The following is a 27,850-nucleotide window of genomic DNA, read 5'->3' on the forward strand; positions in this document are numbered from 1 at the left end:
TTGGATCCGCCTCCCGGAAGCTTCGCTGGGTCTTCACTTGTGGGTTAGGGGTGAGAGGTGGGAGGGCTACTCGGACCTTGGTGAATAACTGCCCCGAGTTCCACTCCCGGGCGGCGCAAGTTGGAAGAACTCAGGTCAGATCTCGGCCAAGGGCGGGACGGGACTCAGCGGGCAACGGGAATCCCCACCCTCTTCCGCTCCAAGGCCTCCCTCTCCCGGGCCTGTAATTGGCCTCTCCGAAGGCTGGGTCCTTGGCTCCTCTGGAGTCGGATTGAGGCTATTGTCCTCCTCCTTTCTCTCCAGGCGAGGACCCACTCTGGTCGCTGCCACCAATACCCTTCTGGAGCTTCAGTTGGAAGCAGAGTTGTGTGTCGTCTCGGTGATGGCAGGGCTGATACCTTCAGTAGCAAAGTGCTTTAGCATCTATTCCGCTTCTTTTGAGCTCCGAAACCCTGGGAGGCGAGTAGAGCAGAGAGAGTATGTGGTCACTTGCATTGTGCATATCAAGAATTCCTTTCCAAGGCTCTCTAAGAATTAGTACTGGGATTCACACCCAGATCTAGCTTCTCTAGGGTGACACAAATTGGTGGGGAGAGCGTTTAGAAATAAGGAAACTGCAAATATAAAAAGGAAAGTTAGCATTTCTGAGTGCATGCTTCGTGTACGGCCTTATGCTAAAGTCTTTCTGTACTTATTCATTCCTTATGAGGAGCATAGGAAGCATATACTGTTGTTATTTCTGCTTTAGGAAATTGAGGCTCAGAGATGATATATGGCTTGTTCAGTATTAATAATTAAGTAGACATCTCCCAGGTCTCTTCCAGCTCTCTGATTCTCCCAACACTAAAGAATTAATTGATTTTCTATGTTTCTAAATCAAACTATATTTTCAGCTGTTGGCATTTCAGGAAATGAGATGCCTGAAAATTTTCTAAGTCTCTTCATCTTTTGCCCATTATCTTGTATTTTAGTAGCATTCTATTTAGAACTTTGTAGTTCTGTAAATTCAGCTGCGCCTCTTACTTCACAATTTACTTTTCTCTTTCCAAGAGGAACTTGAGGATCATGTTGCTAAGTGTGGAATTAATGGACCCGGGTTAAAGGATTGACAGGAAAAGTTGCTAGTTTTTACATCATAGATGGACTCTAGTTGCTCTCCTTGCCTATCTTACCTAAGATTTTTTTTTGTCTCCAGGAAAAGAGCTATCTTCTTGTGCCACGATGTCAGGAATTGGAAGTAAAAGAGCAGCTGGAGAGCCTGGCACATCTGTGCCTCCAGAGAAGAAGACAGCTGTTGAAGATTCAGGGACCACAGTGGAAACAATTAAACTTGGGGGTGTCTCTTCAACGGTATGTGGAAATAATGCTATGAGAGTGTGCTTTTCTTCTGTCAGTTGCAACCTAGAAGTAATAATTATGGAAGCCTTTTGGAGTAAGGGAAATTGATTTGAAAAGAAGAGGGAGATAAAACAGCCAAAAGTAGATGAAATGATGTGTTGCTCATTTCTGAAAAAGAAATATAATGACATTTGATCTTTGTTTTTAAGGGTATATTCATATTCTTTGAAGAGTCTGGTGCCAGATTCAGCATTGATTGTAGTTATTTAGCAGTGGAAAGCTATACACTGATTTTTCATTCATTGGAAACTAAGGGACCATGTACTAAGAGGCAGTGTAGCAAAATCAATCATTGAGAGAGTGCCTTCTTATTTCCTTTTCTGTAAAATGTAATCATAGTATCTATCTCGTTGGGGTTTTGAGAGGAGGAAATGAAAGGGTTCTTGTTAAGGAACATTACTTTTTAACATGGTAAGTACTCAGTATGTTATCTATTAATAGTTTTTATTGGGCTAGATATTGTGTCTATAATGGTGAGTAAAATAGACATCATCCTTATTGTTATGGAGTTGTCAATTTTTTTAGACAATTATACACCAAAAACTTATAGTAATGTTATATGTCCATTAGACACCATAAACTCACTGTGATAGGTAAGGAGTCTGTATTTTGAAACTTAACCATAGGGATATGGTATAAAAATGCTTTACATTTGTATAACCTACAAAACCGTATCTATTTTTTGAAATTGAGGATCAGAGAGTAATAGGAACACTCAGAGTAAATTGTTGATGAAGTGTAATTTCTGGGTTTCCTGTCTGGGATTCATCAGCCTCCTGTTGCCAGCAGGTGATTTTGTCTTGGCACTGTCTCACGTCACGCATCCTAGGGAAATTTTTTCATTCAATAAATATTTGTTGAGCATCTGTTATTTGCCAGACACTGTGCTTTACACTAAGGACAGCTCCTGGACTTCAGTTTATAGGTTGGCACTGAGAAAAGAATAGACTGTTATGATAGAGTGGGAAATGTGCTTTTCCCGGAGATAACTACATATGCTAAGGGATGCACAAAACACTCATCCCAGTTTGGACTTTATCCAGAAGGCAGTAAGGAGCCACTGGAAAGTTTTAAGCAGGGAAGTAACATGCTCTGACTTAGGTTTTGAGAAAAGACCATAAGGGAGCTAAGTTTATAAGCAGAAGTTCAGTTAACAAAATTGTTCCCTCGTTCCTTGTCCCTCTTCTCCCTCCTATTCTTCCTCTCTAAGGGTGGGGAGCTGGGACACACATCCACTGATTCCTGCCCCAGCTGGTTGACAGTTGCCCTTGAAGGCAATAACTTCTCTTCTGCACTTCAAGGTTTCTGTTGTAAACCAGCTGAGATTGTGGAACAAAAAACTTTGAGATTGCATGGTATGCTTCAAGTAAGGAACACTGGTGGTGTGACTGGAGCTGTCCACCAGAGCTGTGCTGAAGTCTGGCATGGAATGAAAAAGTGTCTGCTATATGTAGAAGACTGTTGCAATAATCTTGATGAAGGATCATGGTGGCTCAGGCCATTGTGAAGGTAGTGTCAACAAGATTTGTTCGTGGATTGTATGAAGGGTATGAAACAAAGGAGGCAAGATGAGCCCAGGATTTTAAAAGTATGGAGTTTTCACAAGCTGAGCTAGGGAGGTATATGAAAGGAGCAGATTTTGGGGAGCTGTTGGGGGGAATCATAAGTTTGATACTGGACTATAAATCTGAGGTATTTATTAGACCTATGAGTGGACAGGTAGTTGGATGAGGTGATCTGCAGTCTGTGGAGAGGTCTTGGCTAAAGCTGAACATTTCTGAAGCATTGTAGATGGAATTTAAATCCATGAGACAGGTAGTTGGATGAGGTGATCGGCAGTCTGTGGAGAGGTCTTGGCTAAAGCTGAACATTTCTGAAGCATAGTAGATGGAATTTAAATCCATGAGATTATAGGCTCTCCTGTAAGGAACAAGCATAGATAAAGAGGTCTGAGAACAGGGCCCTGGAGCAGCAACACTTCGTGTCAAGGAGATGAGACGAGGCTGACCGAAGAGGGGCCACTGAGGTAGGAGGAGAACAAGAGAGGGTGGGATCCCAGAGGCCAAAGGAGGAAAGAGTTTCAAGAAGGAGTTGATCAGGGGCTCCTGATGGGTTGAGAAAGGGGAGGACTGAGACTTTAGATTTAGTAATAGAAATTGCACTGGAGACTTAACAAGGACTGCATTGGTGGAGTGGTGGCAATGGCAGCCTGATTACAGTGAGCTTAAGAGAATGTGTGAGGAGAAGAATTAGGGGAAAGAGGTAGAGATGTTGCTTTGGAGGAGTGTTGATGTAAAGTAGAACCAAGAAAATGGGGCCTCAGCCCAAGGGAAATTGGGGGTTGAGGGAAGTTTTTGTTTTTTGTGTTTTTAAAGTAGGAGATATTATGGCATTTTTATTTATTGGCGAAATGATTTGACAGGATAAATTTGATCCTGCAGGAGAGCATGGCTGCCCATTCTAGTATTCCTGCCTGGAGAATCCCCATGGACAGAGGAGCCTGGTGGGCTACAGTCCATGGGGTCACAAAGAGTTGAACACAACTGAGCGACTAAGCATAAACTTAATGATGTAGGAGAAAGAGAAAGCAGTTACTGGTTCTATTCTCTCTCTTGAACAGAAGAGAGAATGTAATATAATGCACAAGGTGGGGATGGGGCCTTAACTAGGAGAGGAACACAAGGGATGTGGGTTCAAATATAAGTAGGTCAGTAGTTGGGCTTGTGGGTAATAGATGTGGACATGGTTTTCTGATTGCTTCTATTTTTTTTCAGTGAAATCAGAAGCAAGACTCATCTGAGAGTGAGGATGGGGGAGAAAGTTTTGGAGGTGTGAAGAGACAGGAGAAGGTACGAAGTAGTCATCTTGAAGAGAGTATGGACTAGAGAGATGGGGTAGAGTTGCTGGACAGCACCGAGAAAGAGTTTAAACTGAGGCCAGTCAGCATGGTGCTTTATTTATTTATTTATTTATTTTGTTAGTCACATTCAGCTTCATGGATATAGGTGGAGAATAGGACGTTACCAAGGTTGGGGTTTTTAGTAGGCACAGATAGAGTCAGGGAGGAGAAGGTTATAAAACAGTGTGACCAGTCATGGAATTTAAGTTTGATTAAGAAGGAAGCAGGAGAAGGCAATGGCACCCCACTCCAGTACTCTTGCCTGGAAACTCCCATGGACGGAGGAGCCTGGTAGGCTGCAGTCCATGGGGTTGCGAAGAGTTGGACATGACTGAGCGACTTCACTTTCACTTTTCACTTTCATGCATCGGAGAAGAAAATAGCAACCTGCTCCAGTGTTCTTGCCTGGAGAATCCCAGGGACGGTGGAGCCTGGTGGGCTGCCGTCTCTGGGGTTGCACAGAGTTGGACATGACTGAAGCAACTTAGCAGTAGCAGCAAGAAGGAAGCAAGGAAGTAAGAGGAGTGAAGGACGTAGGTTTAGGATGAAGATATAGGACCATTGGAGTGTAGATCCTGGAGTTGCTGAAGAATGAATGGAGTCAGAAACCTAGAGAGAATGAGCTGCAAAATTGTGGAGAATGAGGTGTTGGAAATTGAGTTTACAGAGAACATCCAAGTATAGCTAAGTCTAAGACTAAGACTAACTGGGAGTTTGGTGGCTGAGGGAGCAAAAGGACAAGATCATTGGAGGAGAGGAGGTCAGGGTACAGGATCTGAGATGCAAGAAAGATCATCTATATGGGAATTGAAATTAGTAAGAAGTACATGAGTAGTAGTGGAGAGAGTGATTACATGCCAGGTGCTAAATCTTCAGGAAATGTGGAGAAGTGACGTGGGCATTTGTAGATGAGTGCAGCAAGGCAGGGTGGTGGGTGGTCCAGACTGGCGGCATGATCTGCAAAGCTAGGAGGTTTTAGGGAGCAAATAGACAGTGGCTTAGAAGTGGCAGTGGAGAATAAGGAGGACACCTGCCTGTCTCCAGGCCCAGGGCTTCAAAGGGTGTGGGAGAGAAACAGCCACCACTGGAGAAGCCTGTAGGAAAACAGTGTTCTCATCCAGGTTTCAGGTGGAGTAAGAAGGGGAAGGTGATACTCAGAAAAGTTAGAGATGTCATTTATTAATAGTATTCATAAGCTGGTACAGTTGGGAAACTGTTGACTATTTTGGTGTATCAAGAATGTTTTATCAAATAGAAGAGAGAAAATTAAAGGGAAACAAGAAATTGGTGCTCTAATAAATGATTCTTACTTTAAAATAGTCATTAATTTCTAGGTAAAGTAAAAGTGTAATCCTTTCAACACGCTGTTTGTTTGCCTGAGGTTCTTCCTCCCTACTCGCTACCCTCCCACCCCCACCAGCTTCTGCTCAGAAAGAGGTTAAAGGTACTGAGAGGGGTGCACTGTTATTGATGGAGTAACATTTTTGCAGAAACAAAAGAGAACGTGATCCTGAGCACAAGTTGAGGTTTTAGAGTATGGGCATAGGTTGGCAAACTGTGTGAATGGATCTAGGAGAAGGGGAATTGAAGAACTTTCCATCTGATGGCTTCTATTTTCTCTTTAAAATAGGAAGCAAAGTCACCTGCTTAGTGTGATTTGAGAGCAGATAGGGTTTCGTAGTTTGACTCTGCTTCGATGTAGAATAGGAGCTAGTTCACCTGTTAAAGAAAGAAACATTTTTGGACAAATGATGAAATCTGTTCAGGTTAGAACTCACTTTATAAAGGTGCCAGTCTCCCTAGTTTAATGACCCTATCTAGAAGTCTCATCATGCTGGGTGTAGGAATGGAGGAGTCCAATATGTGGATTGATTCAGAGTAGGGTTTGTGTGCAGAAATAGAATAAAAAGATTAAAGGTTGAGAACTTGAGGAGCCCAGTAAGTTGGAGTGTGAAGGAATATACAATAGGGTATAGTCAAGGTATGGAAGATAGTGGAGACAGAGGAGAAAGGAGAAAACTCAATATTTTGGAGATCCAGATGAAGACTAATATATTAGGATAAGGTCATGAGATATCCGGAAAGATATCAGGGAATGGAAGATTCAGGGAATGGGAAGTTGGAATTTAAGATTTCAGATGTGGCACAGTTCCAGATATGACAGAAATCTAGGCTATGGCTTTTGAAATGTCTGGCACAGTGATGGAGGTAATTACTGAAGTTAAGGAATTCAAAATGCTAACAGTACAGATGCTAGAGGATTAGATGGCTCATGCGCTTGTGTACATGTCCAAATGTATATTGAAGTCACTAGATGTATTGACAGGGACTGGGATACAGAAGAACTTGGTTGACAAAGTCTTGAACGAATGAAGAGCAGTCCTTAGGAGACAGATGACTGACTGGGGTAGAGGGTGATCTGGCTGGATGGTGGAGCCTCCCAGGAGCAGTGTTTTGTATGTGTACATGTGACTAGAACAGTGAGCTGAGGTCGAGATTGTAGTGTATTTGTGTATGTCATTTTTTCCTCCCGTCATAACAGACATACATTTATTTCTTCTGCTGTTACTTCTTATCCACTTATTAGCCCTTGTTGAGTTTAACAGCTGATATGTTTAATTTCTTTATGGAGATTAATAAGATTGGTTTCCTGGGGCAGGAGGAGTTAGACATTCGAACACTGCAAACCAAAAATCGCAAACTGGCAGAAATGCTGGATCAACGGCAAGCCATCGAAGATGAACTCCGTGAACACATTGAAAAACTGGAACGAAGACAGGCCACTGATGATGCCTCACTGTTGATTGTCAACCGCTACTGGAGTCAGGTAGTAGCTTGTTAATTTACTCAGGTTTTGGTTTGAGCACTGTAGTTCTCCGTAGCCGTCTCTTTATTTCCAAAGTTGCTTCCTTTTGTATCTTCATAACTGTACCTCCTCTGCTCTAGTTTGATGAAAACATCCGTATCATCCTTAAGCGTTATGATCTGGAGCAAGGTTTGGGAGACCTACTCACAGAGAGAAAAGCCCTTGTTGTGCCCGAGCCAGAACCAGACTCTGATAGCAATCAAGAACGGAAAGATGACCGAGAGAGAGGTGGGTGTTCGTGACAAGTTTATTGCTGCATGCTTTCTGGGTGTTTGAAGTAGGGCTTCGCTTTGAGGCCCTCCATCTGAGGGGAAAAAGTAGATTTTGATATTTGCAGTTTTATAATTTTAGGGGCTTCTTTTTTCCCCCTGTGTCCTCAGGGGAAGGGCAAGAGCCAGCTTTCTCTTTCCTTGCTACTTTGGCCAGCAGTTCCAGTGAAGAGATGGAATCTCAGCTGCAGGAGCGCGTGGAGTCCTCCCGCCGAGCGGTGTCCCAGATTGTGACCGTCTATGATAAACTGCAAGAAAAGGTGGAGCTCTTATCACGGAAGCTGAACAGTGGAGGTGAGGCAAAACCTGGGAGACGGGGAGCAGAGGGGGAGGAATAGGAACTCACCTTTGTGTGTGAGTTTGTAGTTTTCAAACTTACACATTATTATTATTTTCAAACTTATATCTTTATTTTTTTTTAAGATTTTTTATTTTTATTATTTTTTTTGAATCTGAAAAATATTTTAATAATTTTAAAGGATAAGTTGGGTTTATGAAAGGAATCTGAGAATATTATATACCCACAGGACATTTTGTCTTGCACAAATAACAAAGTATTAAATGTAATGCTTTTAATATCACTTTTTATGCCAACCTTTTCTTGAAACAGTAGAATTATAAAAAAAAATTAGAAGGGCAAAGTTAATGTCCACTTGTAACCAGCTGTGCTTTCTTTTTTTTTTTTTTTTAATTTAAATTTATTTATTTTAATTGGAGGCTAATTACTTTACAATATTGTATTAGTTTTGCCATACATCAACATGAATCCGCCACAGGTGTACATGTGTTCCCCTTCCTGAACCCCCCTCCCATCTCCCTCCCCGTACCATCCCTCTGGGTCATCCCAGTGCACCAGCCCCAAGCATCCTGTATCCAGCATCCAACCTGGACTGGTGATTCATTTCTTATATGATACTATACATGTTTCAATGCCATTCTCCCAAATCATCCCACCCTCTCCCTTTCCCACAGAGTCCAAAAGACTGTTCTATACATCTGTGTCTCTTTTGCTGTCTCGCATACAGGGTTATTGTTATCATCTTTCTAAATTCCATATATATGTGTTAGTATACCGGAGAAGGCAGTGGCAACCCACTCCAGTATCCTTGCCTGGAAAATCCCGTGGACGGAGGAGCCTTGTGGGCTGCAGTCCATGGGGTCGCTAGGAGTCGGACGTGACTGAGTGATTTCACTTTCACTTTTCACTTTCATGCATTGGAGAAGGAAATGGCAACCCACTCCAGTGTTCTTGCCTGGAGAATCCCAGGGACGGGGGAGCCTGGTGGGCTGCCGTCTCTGGGGTCGCACAGAGTCGGACACGACTGAAGCGACTTAGCAGCAGTATACTGTATTGGTGTTTTTCTTTCTGGCTTACTTACTCTGTATAATAGGCTCCAGTTTCATCCACCTCATTAGAACTGATTCAAATGTATTCTTTTTGATGGCTGAGTAATACTCCATTGTGTATAGTAATACTCCATTGTGTATATGTACCACAGCTTTCTTATCCATTTGTCTGCTGATGGACATCTAGGTTGCTTCCATGTCCTGGCTATTATAAACAGTGCTGCGATGAACATTGGGGTACACATGTCTCTTTCAGTTCTGGTTTCCTCGGTGTGTATGCCCAGCAGTGGGATTGCTGGATCATAAGGCAGTTCTATTTCCAGTTTTTTAAGGAATCTCCACACTGTTCTCCATAGTGGCTGTACTAGTTTGCATTCCCACCAACAGTGTAAGAGGGTTCCCTTTTCTTTACACCCTCTCCAGCATTTATTGCTTGTAGACTTTTGGATAGCAGCCATTCTGACTGGCGTGAAATGTTACCTCATTGTGGTTTTGATTTGCATTTGTCTGATAATGAGTGATGTTGAGCATCTTTTCATGTGTTTGTTAGCCCTCTGTATGTCTTCTTTGGAGAAATGTCTATTTAGTTCTTTGGCCCACTTTTTGATTGGGTCGTTTATTTTTTCTGGAATTTAGCTGCAGGACTTGCTATATCTTTATTTTTAATTAAATGTCTTAAAGTCAGTTTTAATCTGTTCTTATTTTTTGTTTTTCTGTTATCTCGTTATTTTCAAACAAAGTTGGCTCAGGTTTTAGAATTGTTAGATGTCAATGTTTAAAAAGGTAAAACAAGATACATGAATGGAAAAGTGTCTATTTGAAATAAAACTTCTATTTTATATTACTATTCAGAGTTAATGCAGAAACTTACATTTGTATAATGTAGTTAAGTACTTGTGTAGCTAGGTTGCATCTTACTAAATGTCCTGACTTCATGCTTTAAATAATAATCATGGCCTAGTTGTAATATTTTAATTTCTCTGATTGTCATTAAGATGTTTAACCTTTCATTTCTGAGAGAGATACTTCAAATATAATGGCGGTTGAATCACTGGCTGGGAAAAACAAGAATTTTCTTACTCTGTAATTTTGTTTTTAAAGATACTTAGGCCAAGTTAATCAATAGAATTAGAAGGAGAGGCATATTAAGGACTTGGTAAAATTTTGTGCTCAAAAGTTTGTTTTGTTTTTCTAATAGTGTGTGTGTTTCTGTATTTTATTATTTATAACGGATACTTGTTTTAAGATATACAAATCAGAAGTCACAAAAGTCCTCCCATCTTACTTTTCCAGAGATAGCTGTTGTAAATAGTATTATTTGTGTCCTCCCAGACTTTTGTGCTCATATATTATATCTACTTTGTGTGTTCCCAGCTATGTCTCTTGGTGCACTGTCTTGCCTTACTCTTTGTTTCTCCATTTTCTTGCCCTGTTTCTGGTGTCTAGTTGGAGCTTATATAATGGTGAATGAATGGCTATAAATCTTCCCTGTCATCTAATGCAAGCTGAGTTGTATGTTACTTCTTTCTTCCTTAGCTCTACTTGAATAGTTAGGACGTATTATTAAACAATATGCACATGGATATACCATAATGCATAATACATATGGTATATCCATGTGCATATTATATCAGACAGAATGCCATATGCAGAGGCTGTCTCATTGATAAACTTGATTTTATAAATGAATATCAAGAAAGGAATTACTGTGTTTAAAAAGGAGCTAAAAAGAATGGTGCATTAAATGGTACTTTAAAATTATGCCTTTTGGTGGCATGCATTTTAAGGTAGAGGTCAAGTTAAAAAGTAAAAAACATTCAGTACAAGTTACAAACTGCTAAGTTGCTATTATTTATAACATGAAAGACGGTTGCCATCGATTAGCTGAATGTTCTAATAGACAAAGATGTGTGAAGTGTGAATTGTATCATCAACTCTAACTTTTGGCGGTTCATTTTTCCCTCATGTTTATTTGGCCCTTGATTCAATAGAGTTGCATTTATTAGCTTGTTTATTAAGTCACTAAATATTTATTGAGCTCTTATTATATTCTGGGCCCTGTTCTCAATGTCTTAGGGTATTAAGAGGACTAAAATTCATCCCCAACTTCTTACCTTAGGTTTTGAATCAGAATCACTCTTGAGAGTTTTTGGCCCTAGTCCTAGGTAAGTATCTAATTTTAAAGGTTCTCCAGGTGATGTAGGTAATCTTGGTTGAAAACCGTGAAAACTACCACATGACTGACCTGTGTTACATTTCTAAGAGTGATGCCAGTTTTACTTCCTGATAACTGTCTCTAGGGTCAGTATATGACCTGAGAGTATCAGGTCAGTATCACCTGAGAGGATTCCAGCTATAGTATTTATGACTCTAATTTTAAGCATACTAATTTGGTATGTTAAGTTCTATAGGTGTACTTCGTTCTTTGTAAATAACACTATACATTTCAATTCTTGAGCCTCCAGAGTACATCTAGCATGGTATTCCAGAATATGATAAGTAATCCTATGCTTTTTATTCTTCATGATTTTATAGATGCCCATTTGAACAGTGAAATTGCTGTTCTCTGCTGTGCCCTTCCCTTCTCTGCCAATAGAGAGAGGCTTCATGTCACTATTAGTGAATACTAGGAATTTGTGATTGGAGAAGTCAATGGCACCCAACTCCAGTACTCTTGCCTGGAAAATCCCATGGGCGGAAGAGCCTGGTGGGCTGCCGTCTATGGGGTCGCACAGAGTCGGACACGACTGAAGCGACTTAACAGCAGCAGCAGCAGCAGCAGCAGCAGGAATTTGTGATAGCCTTAGAAAACAGAATTTTACCACTATTAAGTCTGAGACTGATTAGAGATACTCTGTCTTGTCTGCAAGTCTAAAATGCAGTTTTTTGGGGTGACCATTCCTTATCTGAATAAAGTTATAGGACACCCTCCATTTTTTTTCACAAGGCATTTTGGTTTCATAGAAAAGGATGGGCGTTAGGTGAGCTTGCCTCTGTCTAACTCTGCAGAAGCACAAGGTTGACTGGTTTTCTTAAGCAAGGGCTTTAATAAGGACTGAGCCCTCTAAGCAAGCCTGGGTACTTAATCTGTCATGGGAAGATCTTAAAAGCCAGCTGTTAAGTTTCCAGGAAAGTGAAGTGAGCTGGCACATGAATGCTTTGGCGGGATAGACAGTTGTAAAATGTGACACCATAGCTGCTAAACTAAAATACAGTTCTTCTCCCTCAGACAGTCTGATGGTAGAGGAAGCAGTGCAGGAGCTGAATTCCTTCCTTGCACAAGAGAACACAAGGCTGCAAGAACTGACAGACCTCCTTCAGGAGAAGCATTGCACCATGTCTCAGGAGGTACTTGACCAGAAAGGAGGTGGCGGTTTCCAGTGGGCTGTGCCAGGTGTTGACTCAGAGTACTAAGTGCTCTACAGGTCATCTTACTCTGGAAAGCCTGCTTTGATATTTTGAAGGGCAGGTTAAAGCAACCAACTCTGAGAAATCAAAGTCTGAGGAAAGGTTTAAGGGAAGGAAGGAATCAAATGTTTCTCTTTGACTTTGTTTAAATAGACATTATAGGATTTTAGTTTTTAGGAAGAATTGCCATCATGAAGTTTTGCAAAACAACACACTAAACCCCCAAATATGAAACTAGTCCAAAAGACCATGTACAGTGTTACTGAGGAATGGGTTGGTAGAAATTTAAACAGTAGGAAATACTGCATTTATGACGATCTACGAACTTGAGAAATGTGGGTTTTTAGTCCAAACTTGGACACACATAGGGCCATAAGCAAACTGTGTCAAGATTTGGGTATTTATATAAAATGACTAAGACACAGTGGTGATAAGCCTTGTGCTGAAATTTGACCTACCTTAGTTGGGCCACCCAACTCTTATGCTTATAAGTTAATAGTTACCATGTATTTAGTGCCTGGCACTCAAGTACTTTATGAGTATTATCTCCCATGGTCAAATAACTCTCATCTCATTGCTAAGGAAACACTTTCAGAGAAATTGGTGACTGGTCTGAGAGCATATAGCCAGAAAGTGATTGGACTGTGACTCAGATGTCAGTCTGTTTAACTTAAAAGCCCATGTTCTTCATTATACCCTGTTTCCGAAACTCCAGTGCCAAGGTACACGCTGGGCTGGTTGCATGGGAATCATCTGGGAAGTTTAATAATATTTCTCATCAACCTTCAAAGGGGTTATAGTATAGTGGTCCTTATAAAGAAATTGGATTGTAGTAAAAAAAAATAGTATAACTTTCATGTTTTAAGGTATAAACTAGGTGCTGCCAAGATGAGAAGGTCTTCCTTTACCAGCCCTTTCCCAAATCTTAGCAGTACTAAGCTGGAGAGGCACAGTGCTTTGCTCAGTTTACCAGCCCTTTCCCAAATCTTAGCAGTACTAAGCTGGAGAGGCACAGTGCTTTGCTCAGTTTACCAGCCCTTTCCCAAATCTTAGCAATACTAAGCTGGAGAGGCACAGTGCTTTGCTCAGCTGACCTGATGTCCATGATGGCTCTCGTGGCTGGCTGTTGATACAGCCTGTCAGCTAAGAACTCTCCTCAGTTGTCCACTGGAGTGTGGCCTCCCCATCATGGCTGTTTCAGGGTAGTTGGACTTCTTATGTGGCAATTGGCTTCTCCTGAGAGGAAGAGAATTAGTGCTTGAAGAATACCAGGCAGAATCTGCATGGCCTTTCAGACATCTTGAAGTTATGTAGCATCATTTCCACTGTGTCACCAAAGTTGACCCAGATTCAACAAGTGGGGACATTGACCTCACCTGCTGTTGGGAGGACCGTCAAAGAATTTTGGGGCCATATTTTAAAACTAACACAAGGATATGTATAGATTGATGTGAAAGGTGTGAGTTTGATGATGAGAGTATTAAACAGCACTAGCTATGTATGGTTCCTAAATAAGCAGAGAACAACATAGATTTTTGTATCTTTATAGCATCTAATTCTAGATTGCCCTGGGGTCAGCTTGAAAAAGAGAATGGAAGTTTTCCTTTCATTCTCTTTGGATTATCATTTGTGAGAATGTGGGGAGGGAAGGTTGACGGTAAAGATAACTGTCTTTTCTAAATAAATCTTTGAATTTTTATCTCCTAAAATATTTGTCTGGTAAAATGAAGGATGTTCTCTTTTACCTCTTAAAAAACACATATTTTCTGATGGGTTTGTGGTCTGTATAGGGAAATGGTGCATCTCAGAGGTAGAAAAATTAAATCTTAGGTAGTCTTTTCCTTGCGAGAGTTCTTAGAGACTTCTACAGTTTTCCTGATTGTGACTAATCCAGAACTGTTGAAAGAACCTGTGATTTCAGTTTCATGCTCATATGTTGGAAAGAAAGGGAATTATCTTTTACTTATATCTTTTCTATGCAGTAAACGGCTAATTCTGTGGGATTTGGGATTTAAGGCATTCCTTTTCTAATTTGGTCTTATTTTCGGTATATTTTTCTGAACACCTGTCTTTGGGATGTAGTTTTCCAAGTTGCAGAGTAAAGTGGAGACAGCTGAGTCACGAGTGTCTGTCCTGGAGTCCATGATCGATGACCTGCAGTGGGATATTGACAAAATTCGAAAGCGGGAACAGCGACTTAACCGACACTTAGCAGAAGTCTTAGAACGGGCAAGTGCTGTTTTATTCATAGTTTGAAGACTGGAATTGTTTTAAGGAGTCTACTCAGAAGGGATGGGCTTGGATAATATTAATAGTACTTGAGGACAAACAGGCTCCTTTGAAAGTACTTTGGTTATCAGACTAAAATTCTAGGGTCTCTCACTAAAGAATCTTTGTCTTCTCCGTAGGTAAATTCAAAAGGTTATAAAGTGTACGGTGCAGGGAGCAGCCTCTACGGTGGTACAATCACCATCAACGCCCGGAAGGTAAAATCAGCGACGCCCTCAGAATGTGTGTTTTTGACCTGGTGTCAGGTATTGCCTATCTCAGTGGTGAAGAATCCCCCTGCCAATGCAGGAGATGTGGGTTTGATCCCCAGGTAGGGAAGATTCCCTGGAGAAGGAAGTGCAACCCACTCCAGTATTCTTGCTTGGGAAATCTCTTGGACAGAGGAACCTAGCAAGCTATAGTCCAAAGGGGTCGAAAAAGTCAGATACTACTTAGCATCTCAACAGCAGCAGCAGCAGCAGCAGGTGTTGTTAGTTAGGTACTTAGGATTGTGTTCACAAGTTCACAAGTAACAGTGTGGGTTTTTACTAGAAGAGTGGATCAGTGGAGATGGGAGCTTAGGAATGGGAATGATTTAGAAATTCCTTTTCTTTAGTCTCATTTTGCCATTTCCTCCTTTTCTCCAGTTTGAGGAAATGAATGCGGAGCTTGAAGAGAACAAAGAGTTGGCTCAGAACCGTCACTGTGAGCTGGAGAAACTTCGGCAAGACTTCGAGGAGGTCACTTCACAAAATGAAAAACTGAAGGTAGGAGACACAGCTCTGAGGGGCAGTGAAATAAAACTCCTTGCTGATCACCTCACATTTATGAAGCGTAACATAAAGCATCATAATTTACGAGGGAAGAGAAAAATAGAAGTTTTGTTGCTGTATCTATTTGGTTATATAGTTACTTAATATTTATACCCTGCCTTGTTCTGAAAAGGATTTAAAGCGGCCTTCAAAGGTACATTGACTAAATCAATGCTCTAATGTAGGACCTTTGAGAAAAATGAGGAGTAGGGTAAACTAGGGTGATGATCCAAAATGGATTTTTAAAATGGGGCTTGTCTACAAGACATACGCAAGAAGCTTGTATGTACTTGCTTCTGGCCACTCCCAGGTCACTTCTGCCAGATTGCACCACAGGATTCAGCCCTGCAGTTTCTAACTGCCAAAACAGAGACGGAACTGTGGGCAGTGATCCTGACCACAGGATCAGATGGTCAGTTGATTTTCACACCTGCCCATTAGAATTTTCTCTCATGGTTCTTGGGTGGAAGAAAATGGATTCCTAAAGTCTTCCCACCACTCTTTCAGTTGCAACCACTTGTCTTTTATAATTTAATACGTTTCTAAGTAAATACATGCATAAAGATGTTTGAACTGAAAAAATAAAAAACAGAACACAAACAGCCCGAGTTGAATCTGTTGAAGTGTTAGAATAATTTAACAGTTGCTTAGAAGAAGCATAAGTATTTTTGATACAATATCAAAAGTAGTTTTCTTTGTGACTGTCTACAAAGAGAACAAATTAGAGACCAATGTCCTCACCTATCTTCTTAAATATCCTGACAAATTTCATAGTGCTCTTCTCTGTCCCTAGAGCTGACTGATTTCACAGATCTCTTCTAGTGTCCTTGGACACATAGTGTACAGCATGTATCAATTAAAACAGTCGTCAGGTGGAAGGATGCAGGCATCAGGTACTACCTCTTGGAGTATCTAAATTAATTTGGAGTAGATTCTATGTCACCAGAGGAATAGGTAGATGTATTTCACAAAGTTTGCCTCAGATGCATAGGACATCAGAGACTTTAAGATTTTTATTTCCTGGCTAGCATCCTAGATTCTGCTTCTGACTTTTCTTTTCTTTGGGCACTCCTAAGGTGGAATTACGGAGCGCAGTGGAGGAAGTGGTCAAGGAGACTCCAGAATATCGCTGCATGCAGTCACAGTTCTCCGTGCTGTACAACGAGAGTCTGCAGTTGAAAGCACACTTGGATGAGGCTCGGACCCTGCTTCATGGCACTAGGGGAACCCACCAACGTCAGGTGGAGCTCATTGAGGTAACAGCCTAGCTTTTCCTTCTGTGTATAAGCTTTCTCTCTCATAAATTTTATGATTTTACTCTTTCTTGCTCAGTTAATTTTTCATTCATTCAGCAAACATCTATAGAGTGGCTGTAGGTCTTTACTCTGGTAGATGGTTGGCTCTCCTGCCGTCAAGGATCATACAGTCATGTGGGGAGAGTAGTGTCCAGTAGAATGCAGTGTGGTGCAATGGGCATGTCCAAAACATGCAGTGATAAGGGAGACAGAGCATCTGATAGACTGTGGACCTGCCCTGATTCCGCTTGCCAAAGTGGAGCGTGAATCTTAAGGATAAATACAAGCTTACCGGTAGATAGAAAAAGGGGAAAGGTTTTAAAAAAATAGTTTAGTGTGGCTGAAGTCTTATGTACGTGGGGGAGAACAGTATATAGAAGCTGCATGGCTATGTAAATAATTTTTTTTCAAGGCAGAAACTTTGATTTATGTGTTCACTTCTGCATTTTCCTTAGCCTTTAAGTTTATGTTTCTGGTAGTTGGTCGTTTACTGTATGTCTGCCAAATGAATTTAATATATCTTACTTGACTATTGATAAATTCTTTAATTCTCCAACTAAATTGTAATACTCTCAGACTTAGGAGCCATTTGCTATATTTCTTGAGTCTCCTGCCAGTTCTCAAATCAGTATTGTGCAGCTCTCTGGTACTCACTAAGTATTGATTGAATGTATTGATTAAATTGGAATGAATCCCTCTTTTCTTGATATTTTCTTTTTTTCTTCTTAGACCCTTATAGGTCAAATTTAGGAAACATAGTCCTAGAACATGGTGACATTGCCTCATTCTGATAAGAATGTTTGGTTCCTTTTTCTGTGTGTAGCGAGATGAGGTTAGTCTTCATAAGAAGCTGAGGACGGAAGTAATCCAGCTGGAAGATACACTGGCCCAGGTCCGCAAGGAGTATGAGATGCTGAGGATAGAATTCGAGCAGACCCTTGCTGCCAATGAACAAGCAGGTACCGGTACCCTGGCTCCACCCTGCGGCTTTGCTGCACATGCCTTCCTTGAAAGACAGCATGGTCACCAGGATTTTTAGCACTAACTTGGAGCTCAGGAGTCCTAAAGAACTTGAATTCTGTCATTCATTTTGGTGTTCAGGCGGGGTGCTTGTGTTTTAACTCAAGTTGGTCAGTTTTGTTTCCATCTTCCGAGAAGGAATTTTCCTTTTGACAATTCTTCTGTTTCTTGGAAGTTCCTCATGTGTTCTGCACTTTCTTTCCTCGTGCCTTTGCCCTTGTCACCAGGGCTTCCCTGGTGGCTCAGATGGTAAAGCGTCTGTCTGCAATGCAGGAGACCCGGGTTCGATCCTGGGTTGGGAAGATCCCCTGGAGAAGGAAATGGCAGCCCACTCCAGTATTCTTGCCTGGAAAATCCCATGGACAGCGGAGCCTGGTAGGCTGCTGTCCATGGGGTTGCAAGGAGTCAGACACGGCTGAGCGACTTCACTTCATTTCACTTCACTTGCCCTTGTCACAGTTCTTCCTAACTTTGCTGATGCTGTATTTAAGGCCCCATAAACCGGGAGATGCGCCACCTCATCAGTAGCCTCCAGAATCACAACCACCAGCTGAAAGGGGAGGTCCTAAGGTATAAGCGGAAACTGAGAGAAGCCCAGTCTGACCTGAACAAGGTAATAATCAGGAGGAGCAGGATAAGTATTATTTACAGCTATGTCTGCAAAGCTGTCTCGGGGTGAGGAGAACAGTGTGGTCACTGTAACTGTGTGTGCTGCCTTCCTTCCTCTGCCCTCCCAGACTCGGCTGCGCAGTGGCAGTGCCCTCCTGCAGTCTCAGTCCAGTACTGAGGACCCTAAGGACGAGCCTGCAGAGCTAAAACAGGATTCTGAGGACTTAGCCACCCAGTCTGCTGCATCGAAGGCATCTCAGGAGGAGGTCAACGAAATTAAGTCCAAACGCGATGAGGAAGAGCGAGAACGAGAAAGGAGGGAGAAAGAGAGGGAGCGAGAAAGAGAGCGGGAGAAGGAGAAGGAGCGAGAACGAGAGAAGCAGAAACTAAAAGAGTCAGAAAAAGAGAGAGAGTCTGCTAAGGATAAAGAGAAAGGGAAACATGATGATGGAAGGAAAAAGGAAGCGGAAATTATCAAACAATTGAAGATTGAACTCAAGTAAGAGCAATGTTTTTAGAGTAACTGTTTCTGACTCTAAAGTGAAGGTTAGAACGTTATACTTGAATAAGCATGGCTTATTCAATAATTGTAATATTTTCATTGTAACCAAGTGTACAGTTAGTGTGGTCTCAGTTCTTGATCAAGTGTACAACTTCAGTGGCCTGCATGGCTATTGTATAGTCTGGTTCAGTGATCAGGTCTCAGTAAACCCTGTTGTTGCAGCCTTATTCCTCGTAAATCCAAATTAAGGAAAAGGGTGTCATGATTGAGATAACAGTCTAACACTCATGAGAATTGTTGGAAATTACTGCTGTTTACTAGATTTGGGCAAATTGTTGGCATTCATTATAATTTAAATTATAATAGGTGGAATATGTATGGCTATAACTTGAACAGTATTGATCTCTTTGATGGTGAAGTATTTGTGTATATATCACATTTAAAGAGATTTCTAGGAAGTTTACTGCTGCAGGCACCGAAACAGTAAGACAGACCTTTGAGTCAAGAAACACTGCCATACCATCCCTGTGAGTCGTCCCAGTGCACCAGCCCCAAGCATCCGGTATTGTGCATCGAACCTGGACTGGCGACTTGTTTCATATATGATATTAAACATGTTATGTTGATATATGGCAAAACCAATACAATATTGTAAAGTTAAAAAATAAAATAAAATTAAAAAAAAAAAAGAAACACTGCCATAACCTCACATATCGCCCCCTCTTTCTCCTGCACAACCAGGAACTTTGCTGGTAGAACTGGTTCCTTCTTGCTCTGCATTGGTCATAGTTGAGTCTTTATTGATGTTTGGATTAGAGGGACTGCTGTCCCCAAAACGTTCAAAAAGGATTGTTAAGAGGTTTGAAAGTTTAGTAAGATAAAGTTTTAGTCTTTAACTGATGGTCAATCACTCAGCTGTCAAATCTAGGATTAGTGGTATATTTTAAACTGAATTTTCTCCTTTTTTTTTCTTTCCCTCTTGCTGTCCTTGAGGCCGAGTTGTTGTTTTTGTTGTTTTTCTCAAGTGTGGTATCAGAATCATCTGAGTGATTTACTTAAAGTACATTCTTGGACCCATCCCAGACCTGCAGAATCTCAGTTCCTAAGAGTGGGGCCCCAGACCTTGGCCTGTTTAAGAAGTGCCACAGGTGCTCACCTTACAACTTGATGGTGGTGAATTCGGTCTGAAGGGAGAAATGATTCCTTTATACAACTTACTTTTCTATACTTTCTGAGTGTGTCCAAAAGTCTCCTAATTGTCTTTGCAAAAGTTTTGTCTTTTAGCTGTGTTGTATAAAGTGTAAAATAGAACTGTTTAAGATATTTCACTCAATTCAAAATTCCCTTGATCTGATGCCCTTTGTTTTCTCATTATACCATTCCTCTCTGCCACCCTTATCCTAGGAAAGCACAGGAGAGCCAAAAGGAGATGAAACTGTTGCTGGATATGTACCGCTCTGCCCCAAAGGAGCAGAGAGACAAGGTTCAGCTGATGGCAGCAGAGAAGAAGTCTAAGGCAGAGGTAACCTGGTCTGCCGTTAACTGTCATTCTGATTGAAATCTTCATTTGTGGGATTTTCCTTTACACTTCTGAAGGTTGTAGTTTCTTTATCTTTAAAGTTAGAGTTTAAAACTTGGCAGCATTTTCTTCCCTTTTGAAGACCGTCTAAAATAGAGATTTCCAGATTTTCCATCAGAAAATTATGGGGAATAGGAGTAGCCTTTTCAAACTTTTTGCTCCCCTATATGCCATATAAATCATGGTAATACTGACTTTCTTCTTCTGATTACTTTTGGAAAGAATGCCTTATGCTTTTAAAATTTGGGAGCCTAGAGAAAAAGGGTGAAATTACTATTTTAAAAGAAAGTACATCTGCAGTTCTCCAGAATGCTGCTTGTAGAAGCATGTGACATTGGAATGGAGTGGTATTAAAGCAGGGCTGTGATGTAGTGCACTAATGTATCATTTGTCTCCTTTCACAGTTCTGTAAAGGTTCTTTTGGTGTTTATGGGCCCTCTCTCTGTGCACAGATTGAATTGATTTTTGAAATTGTGTGACAGCTTTTTTGTTTTTCTTTTTGTGTGATTCCTTTCCTCCTATAGTTGGAAGATTTAAGACAAAGACTCAAGGATCTGGAGGATAAGGAGAAAAAAGAGAATAAGAAAATGGCTGATGAAGATGCCTTAAGAAAGATCCGGGCAGTAGAGGAGCAGATAGAATACCTCCAGAAGAAGCTGGCCATGGCCAAGCAGGTGGGTGTACTTTTTTTATTTAATGAGCTTTTTAAAGTAAGTTTTGCTTTTTAAGTAAGTAATTGACAGTGAAATTTGCCCTGTCATTCCAGGGGTTTTTTTTGTTTAATATTTTTTTTTTCTCTTATGTATTTGCTTGTTTGTTTTTACATTGAAGTCTCTCATCATTCAGTTACTTTGGTGTATTTGAGAAGAAGGAAATTTACTCTTATTTTCAGATGGATAGCCAGTTGTTCAGAAACTGTTTATTGAGGAGTCTGTCCTTTTTTGCTGATCTGGAATCAGGGGATGTAATGAATATATAAAATTTTATACACATTATGGTTATGTGAAACTAAGAAATACATGTTCCCCAAATAGTTTACAAATAAATAACTCATATATTAACTGTGGTGGTTTCTGAGTCACAGCACTTGTCCCCTTCTCAAGGGAATGTATATTTCTTTATTTTTAAGTCCCAGTGAATTTACTAACATACCAAAAATGGTTAGAAAAATCATATATCTGCATAAATAGACTGAAGTACACATAGGTGTTTAATATGTGTGAAAAAAAGAGTTTTAACTCAACAGAATCAGTTCAGTTCAGTTCAGTCGCTCAGTCGTGTCCGACTCTTTGCGACCCCATGAATCACAGCACGCCAGGCCTCCCTGTCCATCACCAACTCCCGGAGTTCACCCAGACTCACGTCCATCGAGTCAGTGATGCCATCCAGCCATCTCATCCTCTGTCGTCTCCTTCTCCTCCTGCCCTCAATCTTTCCCAGCATCAGGGTCTTTTTGAGTGAGTCAGCTTTTCACATCAGTTAGCCAGAGTATTGGGGTTTCAGCTTCAGCATCACTCCTTCCAATGAAAACCCAGGAGTGATCTCCTTTAGGATGGACTGTTTGGATCTCCTTGCAGTCCAAGAGACTCTCAAGAGTCTTCTCCAATACCACAGTTAAAAAGCATCAATTCTTTGGCACTCAGCTTTCTTTATAGATACATGACTACTGGAAAAACCATAGCCTTGACTAGACGGACCTTTGTTGACAAAGTAATGTCTCTGCTTCTTAATATGCTGTCTAGGTTGGTCTGTATTCCTAGGGCTAACCTAGTGACTAAGAACTAAGCTTCTTAAAAACTGTCTCTCCCTGTCACTTGGTTATTTCCAGATTAATAGTTGGCACATTTAATTTCCTGTGTGCACTTTGGAGTTAGAAGATTTTATTAAAATGAAGGTTCTTCTTTCTTATTTTAGGAAGAAGAAGCTCTCCTCTCTGAGATGGACGTCACAGGCCAGGCCTTTGAAGATATGCAGGAGCAAAATATCCGTTTGATGCAGCAGCTGAGGGAGAAGGATGATGCAAACTTCAAGCTCATGTCAGAGCGTATCAAATCCAATCAGATCCATAAGCTGCTGAAAGAAGAGAAGGAGGAGCTGGCAGACCAAGTTTTGACTCTGAAGACTCAGGTAACTAGAATGAATAAAGCTTTTCAGAATCCTGTTGAAATAGGGTGTTTTCTATGTGAAAATACATGTAAAAGGATGATTATTGTGGCACTTTTTATATAGTAGGGAAAAAAACCCTAAAAACTAATGTACATGATTAGAGTGTTGGTAAATAAATTATACATCCATACAGAGGAATACAATGAACTGTTTAAACAAATGTGAATCTGCCAATACAGAAAATTGTCTAAACTATATCACTAAGGGATTCATTTGTTTATCCATTTTGTGTTAAAAATGTGTATGTCTTTTGTGCGTGTGCTGTGTATCTTAAAAACTTACGTGCATGAAAAATGGTAAGAGTGGCTATGTGATTACCTCTGAATGTTAGGATGAGAAATTGCCATAGTCTTGCATGTAATTCAAAAGGTTCATGGGTAGAATTAGTATTAGCTCGAGATTTCTAAAGAGTTTCTTTTATGGAACTGTGGATTAACAGAGCTTGGTCAGTTTTTTTTTTTTCCTCTCTCTCTTTCCTGTTTGTGTTAAAATGTTCTTTTCTTTTTCTGAGGTTGATGCCCAGTTACAGGTAGTGAGGAAACTGGAAGAGAAGGAGCACCTGTTGCAGAGCAACATCGGCACAGGGGAGAAGGAGCTGGGTCTTAGGACCCAGGCCTTGGAGATGAATAAACGCAAGGTACGATGGATCACTCTGTGGTCTAATGTGATGGTTAGTCTTTGGACAAACAAATAAGTGTGACACTGGTGAAATTGCAGGTTTGCTTTATTCCTTGGGCTTGGGTATTTTTTCTCACTGCAAACAAGTGGTGATAGAAGATGTTACTTTATACATCCCTCATAGGCAATGGAGGCAGCCCAGCTTGCAGATGACCTCAAAGCACAGTTGGAGATGGCTCAGAAGAAGCTACATGATTTTCAGGATGAGATTGTAGAGAACAGTGTCACCAAAGAAAAAGATATGTTCAATTTCAAACGGGCCCAGGTCAGTTGTTTTTTCTTCCCTTTTTGCCTTTTAGGGGTTTTCTGGGCTCTGAAGTGACCTGTTTTAAGAGTCACTGATCTGTTGTATGTAATTTCCTACTTAACTCCTTGAGTGACAAGACAGAGTCTGTTTTCTTCACTGAAAATTATACCTAAAGCCTATCCTGGTGCCTACCACGTAATGGGTGTGGAATCAGTACTTATTTATTTAAATGAATGGGTTAGTGAAATCGTAAAGAATTATCAGTAAAAAAATTTAGAGAATTTTAAAGTTCTACAATTTTTCTGTTTTTTGCATATCTATTGTTTCTTAGGATGCCTTTCTGTCCCTAGCTGTAAATCTGTAAATTACAATCCAGTCTATCTTCTGCTTAAAATTAATTGCCTTCAAATAAAGTGGCCTATCAAGTTTTCATCATTTACCTTTTTAAAAAAATTTAATCCCTCTAAACTCTTTGACTGGATTTACACAGAACTAAATTGAATACACTTAGATACAACTGAAGTTTGGTGATAAGATTATGGTTGCTTGCTCCGAAACTAAAGAAAATAGCTTGTTGTTTGTAATTCTTTACATTCTTAGAAGATAATTAGACATGAAAGGACAGAAAGTCCTTTCTTTCTACAGCAGAAAGTTCAAGTTGAAGCCTTTAATTTTTCTCACAAATGGCAGGTCTGAGGGAGTAACAGTTATGCTCTCCCATCACAGGAGGACATCTCTAGACTTCGAAGGAAGCTGGAGACCACGAAGAAACCAGACAATGTACCCAAATGTGATGAGATTCTGATGGAGGAGATTAAGGACTACAAGGTTAAAAAAACTGCTTCAGTGATGTGTGTGTGTGTGTGTGTGTGTGGATGTTTGTGAAGGCCTACTAACAAATTAGAAGAATAAATACGGACCGTCTTTACATGAAAGTAACCAGAGAACGGTTTATCCTGGTAGTGGGGTGGTGGGTGGTGCTATTATTATCTTAGTGCTCAGTGGATTTTCTTATTGTTTGCTTCTACATGAGCCATTTGGGTCATAAACCTTTATGGTTGTTCTGACTCTGATTCCTTTTTTTTCTAGGCACGCCTGACCTGTCCGTGTTGCAACATGCGTAAAAAGGATGCTGTGCTTACCAAGTGTTTTCATGTTTTCTGCTTTGAGTGTGTTAAGACCCGCTATGATACCCGCCAGCGCAAATGTCCCAAGTGTAATGCTGCCTTTGGTGCCAACGATTTCCATCGCATCTACATAGGTTGATCCAAGCCAGGAGAAGAAGAGGGGCAGGCTCCGTAGGCACTTAGTCATTAACCACCGAACTGCTACCTCCCCTCTCCTTGACTGTCATCCACAGGGCAGTGTTTCTGTCAACTCCCTTTCCTTCACAGACTGTGTCCAGGTTCTCCTCGCTAATACTTTGATGACTTCAGCTGGGGGAAAGGATTGGTAATGCCAGTCTTGGGTTTTAGAATGAATTAGAAACAACTTTGTCTTCCCCACCCGCTTTATTTCCTATTTTTAGACTTTTGAACCTCTTCTTCAGGCTCCCTGTGTAACCTTGGGTTGTCCATTCCTCCTGAAGAAGTCAAATTGGTATTTGTGACACTGAGAAAGAAACAAGGAAGAGTGGAGACGTGTGGCTGCTTGCAGTGGGTGGTGATCTTTTAGAAATAAGCTATCTGCAGGTCTGAGCAGTACCCGATCTGGACAGTAAACTTCTTGTAAACTTGGATTATAAAATGGTATCGTTATGCTCCTTATTCCTGTTTGAAGCCTTAATGAAATTTGTGTCCAGGATGAGTCAGTCCACCTGCTGTTCACTAGCTGAGTACTCTATTAAGGTCAGCTGGCTTCCTTGTTACAGTTATTTAAATTTTGGATGTTCTACTCATCAGTGTCTTTAAATTTCTTGAGGCCAGAATAATTTCAAATACTATAGCCCCCTTTCATCTTATAATGAAATCAAGATGGGAGAGGCTCGGGCACAGGACTGAGATGGTGAAGAGATCCAGTGGGTATTCTGGGAACTTGATGCAGAGAGGCCTTGGTGAGCTATGAATTACTCTCATCTGCCTCTCCACAGGGGTGGTTGTGACTCCTGCTTTCAGAAGATTCTATGTAATATTTCCGTAGGACTTTATACTCCTGCACAAGCTTCAATTAAAGCAGGATTCAGTTTGCTTTTGTGTTCATGTTTTCCTTTGAAATTTTTATATTTGTCATTATTAGTTGATTTTATACCTGCTGTTTTAGAATTAAATTCTATAGAACAGAAATAATCAACTGAGATTAAAAGACTAGCTGTGTTTAAACTATTTAGTTCTCTGATTAATTGAAGTACTTTTCTCCTGGTTGTTTTATTGGGATTGTTCTGGGGAAGGGTTATGCCTAAAAGATGGTTTATTTGACTATTTAGTTCTCTTCCATAGTTTGTTATGGGAGTAGGGGATTATGATTTGTTTTCCGGAAGGTATCAGGCTGCCTGGCACTTTAGTTTGAGAGTTCTTGAATGATAAGTTTTATGGTAACCAGCAAACCAGAGGATTTTTTATGTCTCTGGTAAGGGGTTGCGTAAAACAGATCCCTTCTCGATCACCACATGTCCTAGAAGATGGGTAAGGGCAAATTCCGTGTCCTTTTGTGGTCACTACCTGTAATCAGCAGGACTTGCGATTAGTTCCAGACTCATGTGGAATGAGTTAAGAAATGAGCCTGAGGAATTTTACAGTGTCATCCAAGAGGTCATGGGCCCTTCAGTCTCCCCACCCCCCTCCCCAACACACAGAGCCAGAAGGAGGTCCAGCCCTGCTCCTGGATACACGATGCATTTGCATTCATTCATAGGGCACTTTCCCCTTGCTGTTCTCTTATAGAGCAAGTGGGAGCATAAGTTTGTTGGAAGGAGAGCAAGATGACTTACTTGGGCAGCTAGCAGTTTGGGTTTGGATATTAATTGTTTATAACTCTTAGCTAGGAAAGCCAGCTGCCCAGCATCAGGGGACCATAGAGCCTGTGGAATGTTGTGGAAGAAACTGCTAGTTTCATGGGAAGCTGGATTTAGGGGAAGTTCCTCTAGCTGGAAAGAGCAGGGAGCCCCTAGTCCCAACTAGCTTGATGTCCAGGCAACACAGGAGGAGCTCTTAATGTCATTTTCAGATAATGATCCGAAACTGGTGATTTGGGGCATTCTGGCTTCTCATTGAGAAAGAGGTCATTGAGTGGGCTTCAGGAATACCTACAAATTGTATACCAAATTATGTTTGTGTTGTGTCTGCATTTTTCACGGCTTTTTTCAGATCCTTAAAGGATCATAATTTCTTAAAGGAATTTTGAAACTTAACAAATCCCAAAAAGGCTAAGAATCACTGTTCTATATCCATAAGAGTTTTTTTATATCATGACTATAAATGTCAATATCAAAGATTATAGCATAAGTTTTAGAGACCCTCTTTAAAAAAAAAAACATCTTTTATTCTTTTTTCCTTTAGTTTTTCAACCTTGGAAATTGGCTTGGCAATTTGGACCAAAATCAGGGTTGATGTCCGCTAAGGCATATGACTGCAAGTCTTGGGAGGGTCCTACCTTCTTACCTCCTCTAAGGATCTTTTTCAAAGGTGTTTGGCTGTTTCTGCTAGTGATTGCATTCTTACATGAATTTCCACTGGGATTCCTTGGCTTGTTTGTATTGTCTGGCCAGGTCCACAAGCATCTTTGCATGCCACTCGAGTGGTGAGTCTGATTTGATACCACGGGGATTCATGGAAAGATTCCAGACAATCCACAAGTGACCACTGTCTTCTTTTAGACCTACTGGGATGGTGATGATAGAAGGAAGCTATCTGCTGCTCTTGTCTATTTCTATAGTCATTGGTGGTGTGGAATGTCTAAATACTCACGCTTAAGATTTTCCCTGAGGACTGTTAATTGATAACCCAAGTATGGATGGCTCTGTCGAAAAGTTCTGACTAGTTCTTATCACAAAGGCAATCTGACTGACATAAGACAGCTACACTGAGAGTATGTAGAAAACTGGTAGGTTGTGTATATGTTCGACTGGGTTTATATGGTAGGAAACCCCTGACATGGAAATCACTTAAATTTTCCTACATCTCTAGTTGTTTCACCACAAGAAAGCATTAAGCTTTACTTTCTGGGGATTTCTGCCCAAGTTTGGTCTCCTAACATTAGGTATTGATGTCTTATGCATAACATATTTCACAGTTACTAAAGTTAGGGCATGGAAAGAACAGTATTTTAATAATCATTCCCAATATCCAGCAGAGGACCTGGCACATAACATTCAGTAAAGATTTGCATGATTAAGTTAATTCAGCTCCATGTTTCTGATAACAAATCTCCAGAAGTCTGTTTTATTGGCCTAATGAGTGAATTCAAACATTCCTTTTTTCCATCTGCTTAATGGAAACAACCTTTCCTCATATATTGAAGCAATACTTCAAATCTGAATTACCCTAAAACAC

General features: G+C 40.7%; 1 protein-coding gene across 4 annotated transcripts; it reads left to right on the forward strand.

The window, feature by feature from the left end:
* Positions 1-15: 15 nt before the first annotated feature.
* Positions 16-25,684, forward strand: RNF20 (ring finger protein 20). Of its 4 annotated transcripts, none has more exons than XM_059889054.1 (20): positions 16-459; positions 1,196-1,350; positions 6,957-7,124; positions 7,244-7,391; positions 7,544-7,726; positions 12,009-12,127; positions 14,270-14,416; positions 14,596-14,673; positions 15,103-15,222; positions 16,344-16,523; positions 17,386-17,521; positions 18,074-18,195; positions 18,320-18,690; positions 20,098-20,215; positions 20,797-20,946; positions 22,187-22,399; positions 22,950-23,075; positions 23,241-23,381; positions 24,090-24,191; positions 24,453-25,684. In XM_059889054.1, exons 2-20 carry the CDS (start codon positions 1,222-1,224, stop codon positions 24,627-24,629), a joined length of 2,928 nt encoding a protein of 975 aa, XP_059745037.1. In that variant the 5' UTR covers positions 16-459; positions 1,196-1,221; the 3' UTR covers positions 24,630-25,684.
* The last annotated feature ends 2,166 nt before the right edge of the window (positions 25,685-27,850 follow it).

Source organism: Bos taurus, chromosome 8 (genome assembly GCF_002263795.3).
Source record: "Bos taurus isolate L1 Dominette 01449 registration number 42190680 breed Hereford chromosome 8, ARS-UCD2.0, whole genome shotgun sequence".
In the NCBI taxonomy this organism is placed as follows: domain Eukaryota; kingdom Metazoa; phylum Chordata; class Mammalia; order Artiodactyla; family Bovidae; genus Bos; species Bos taurus.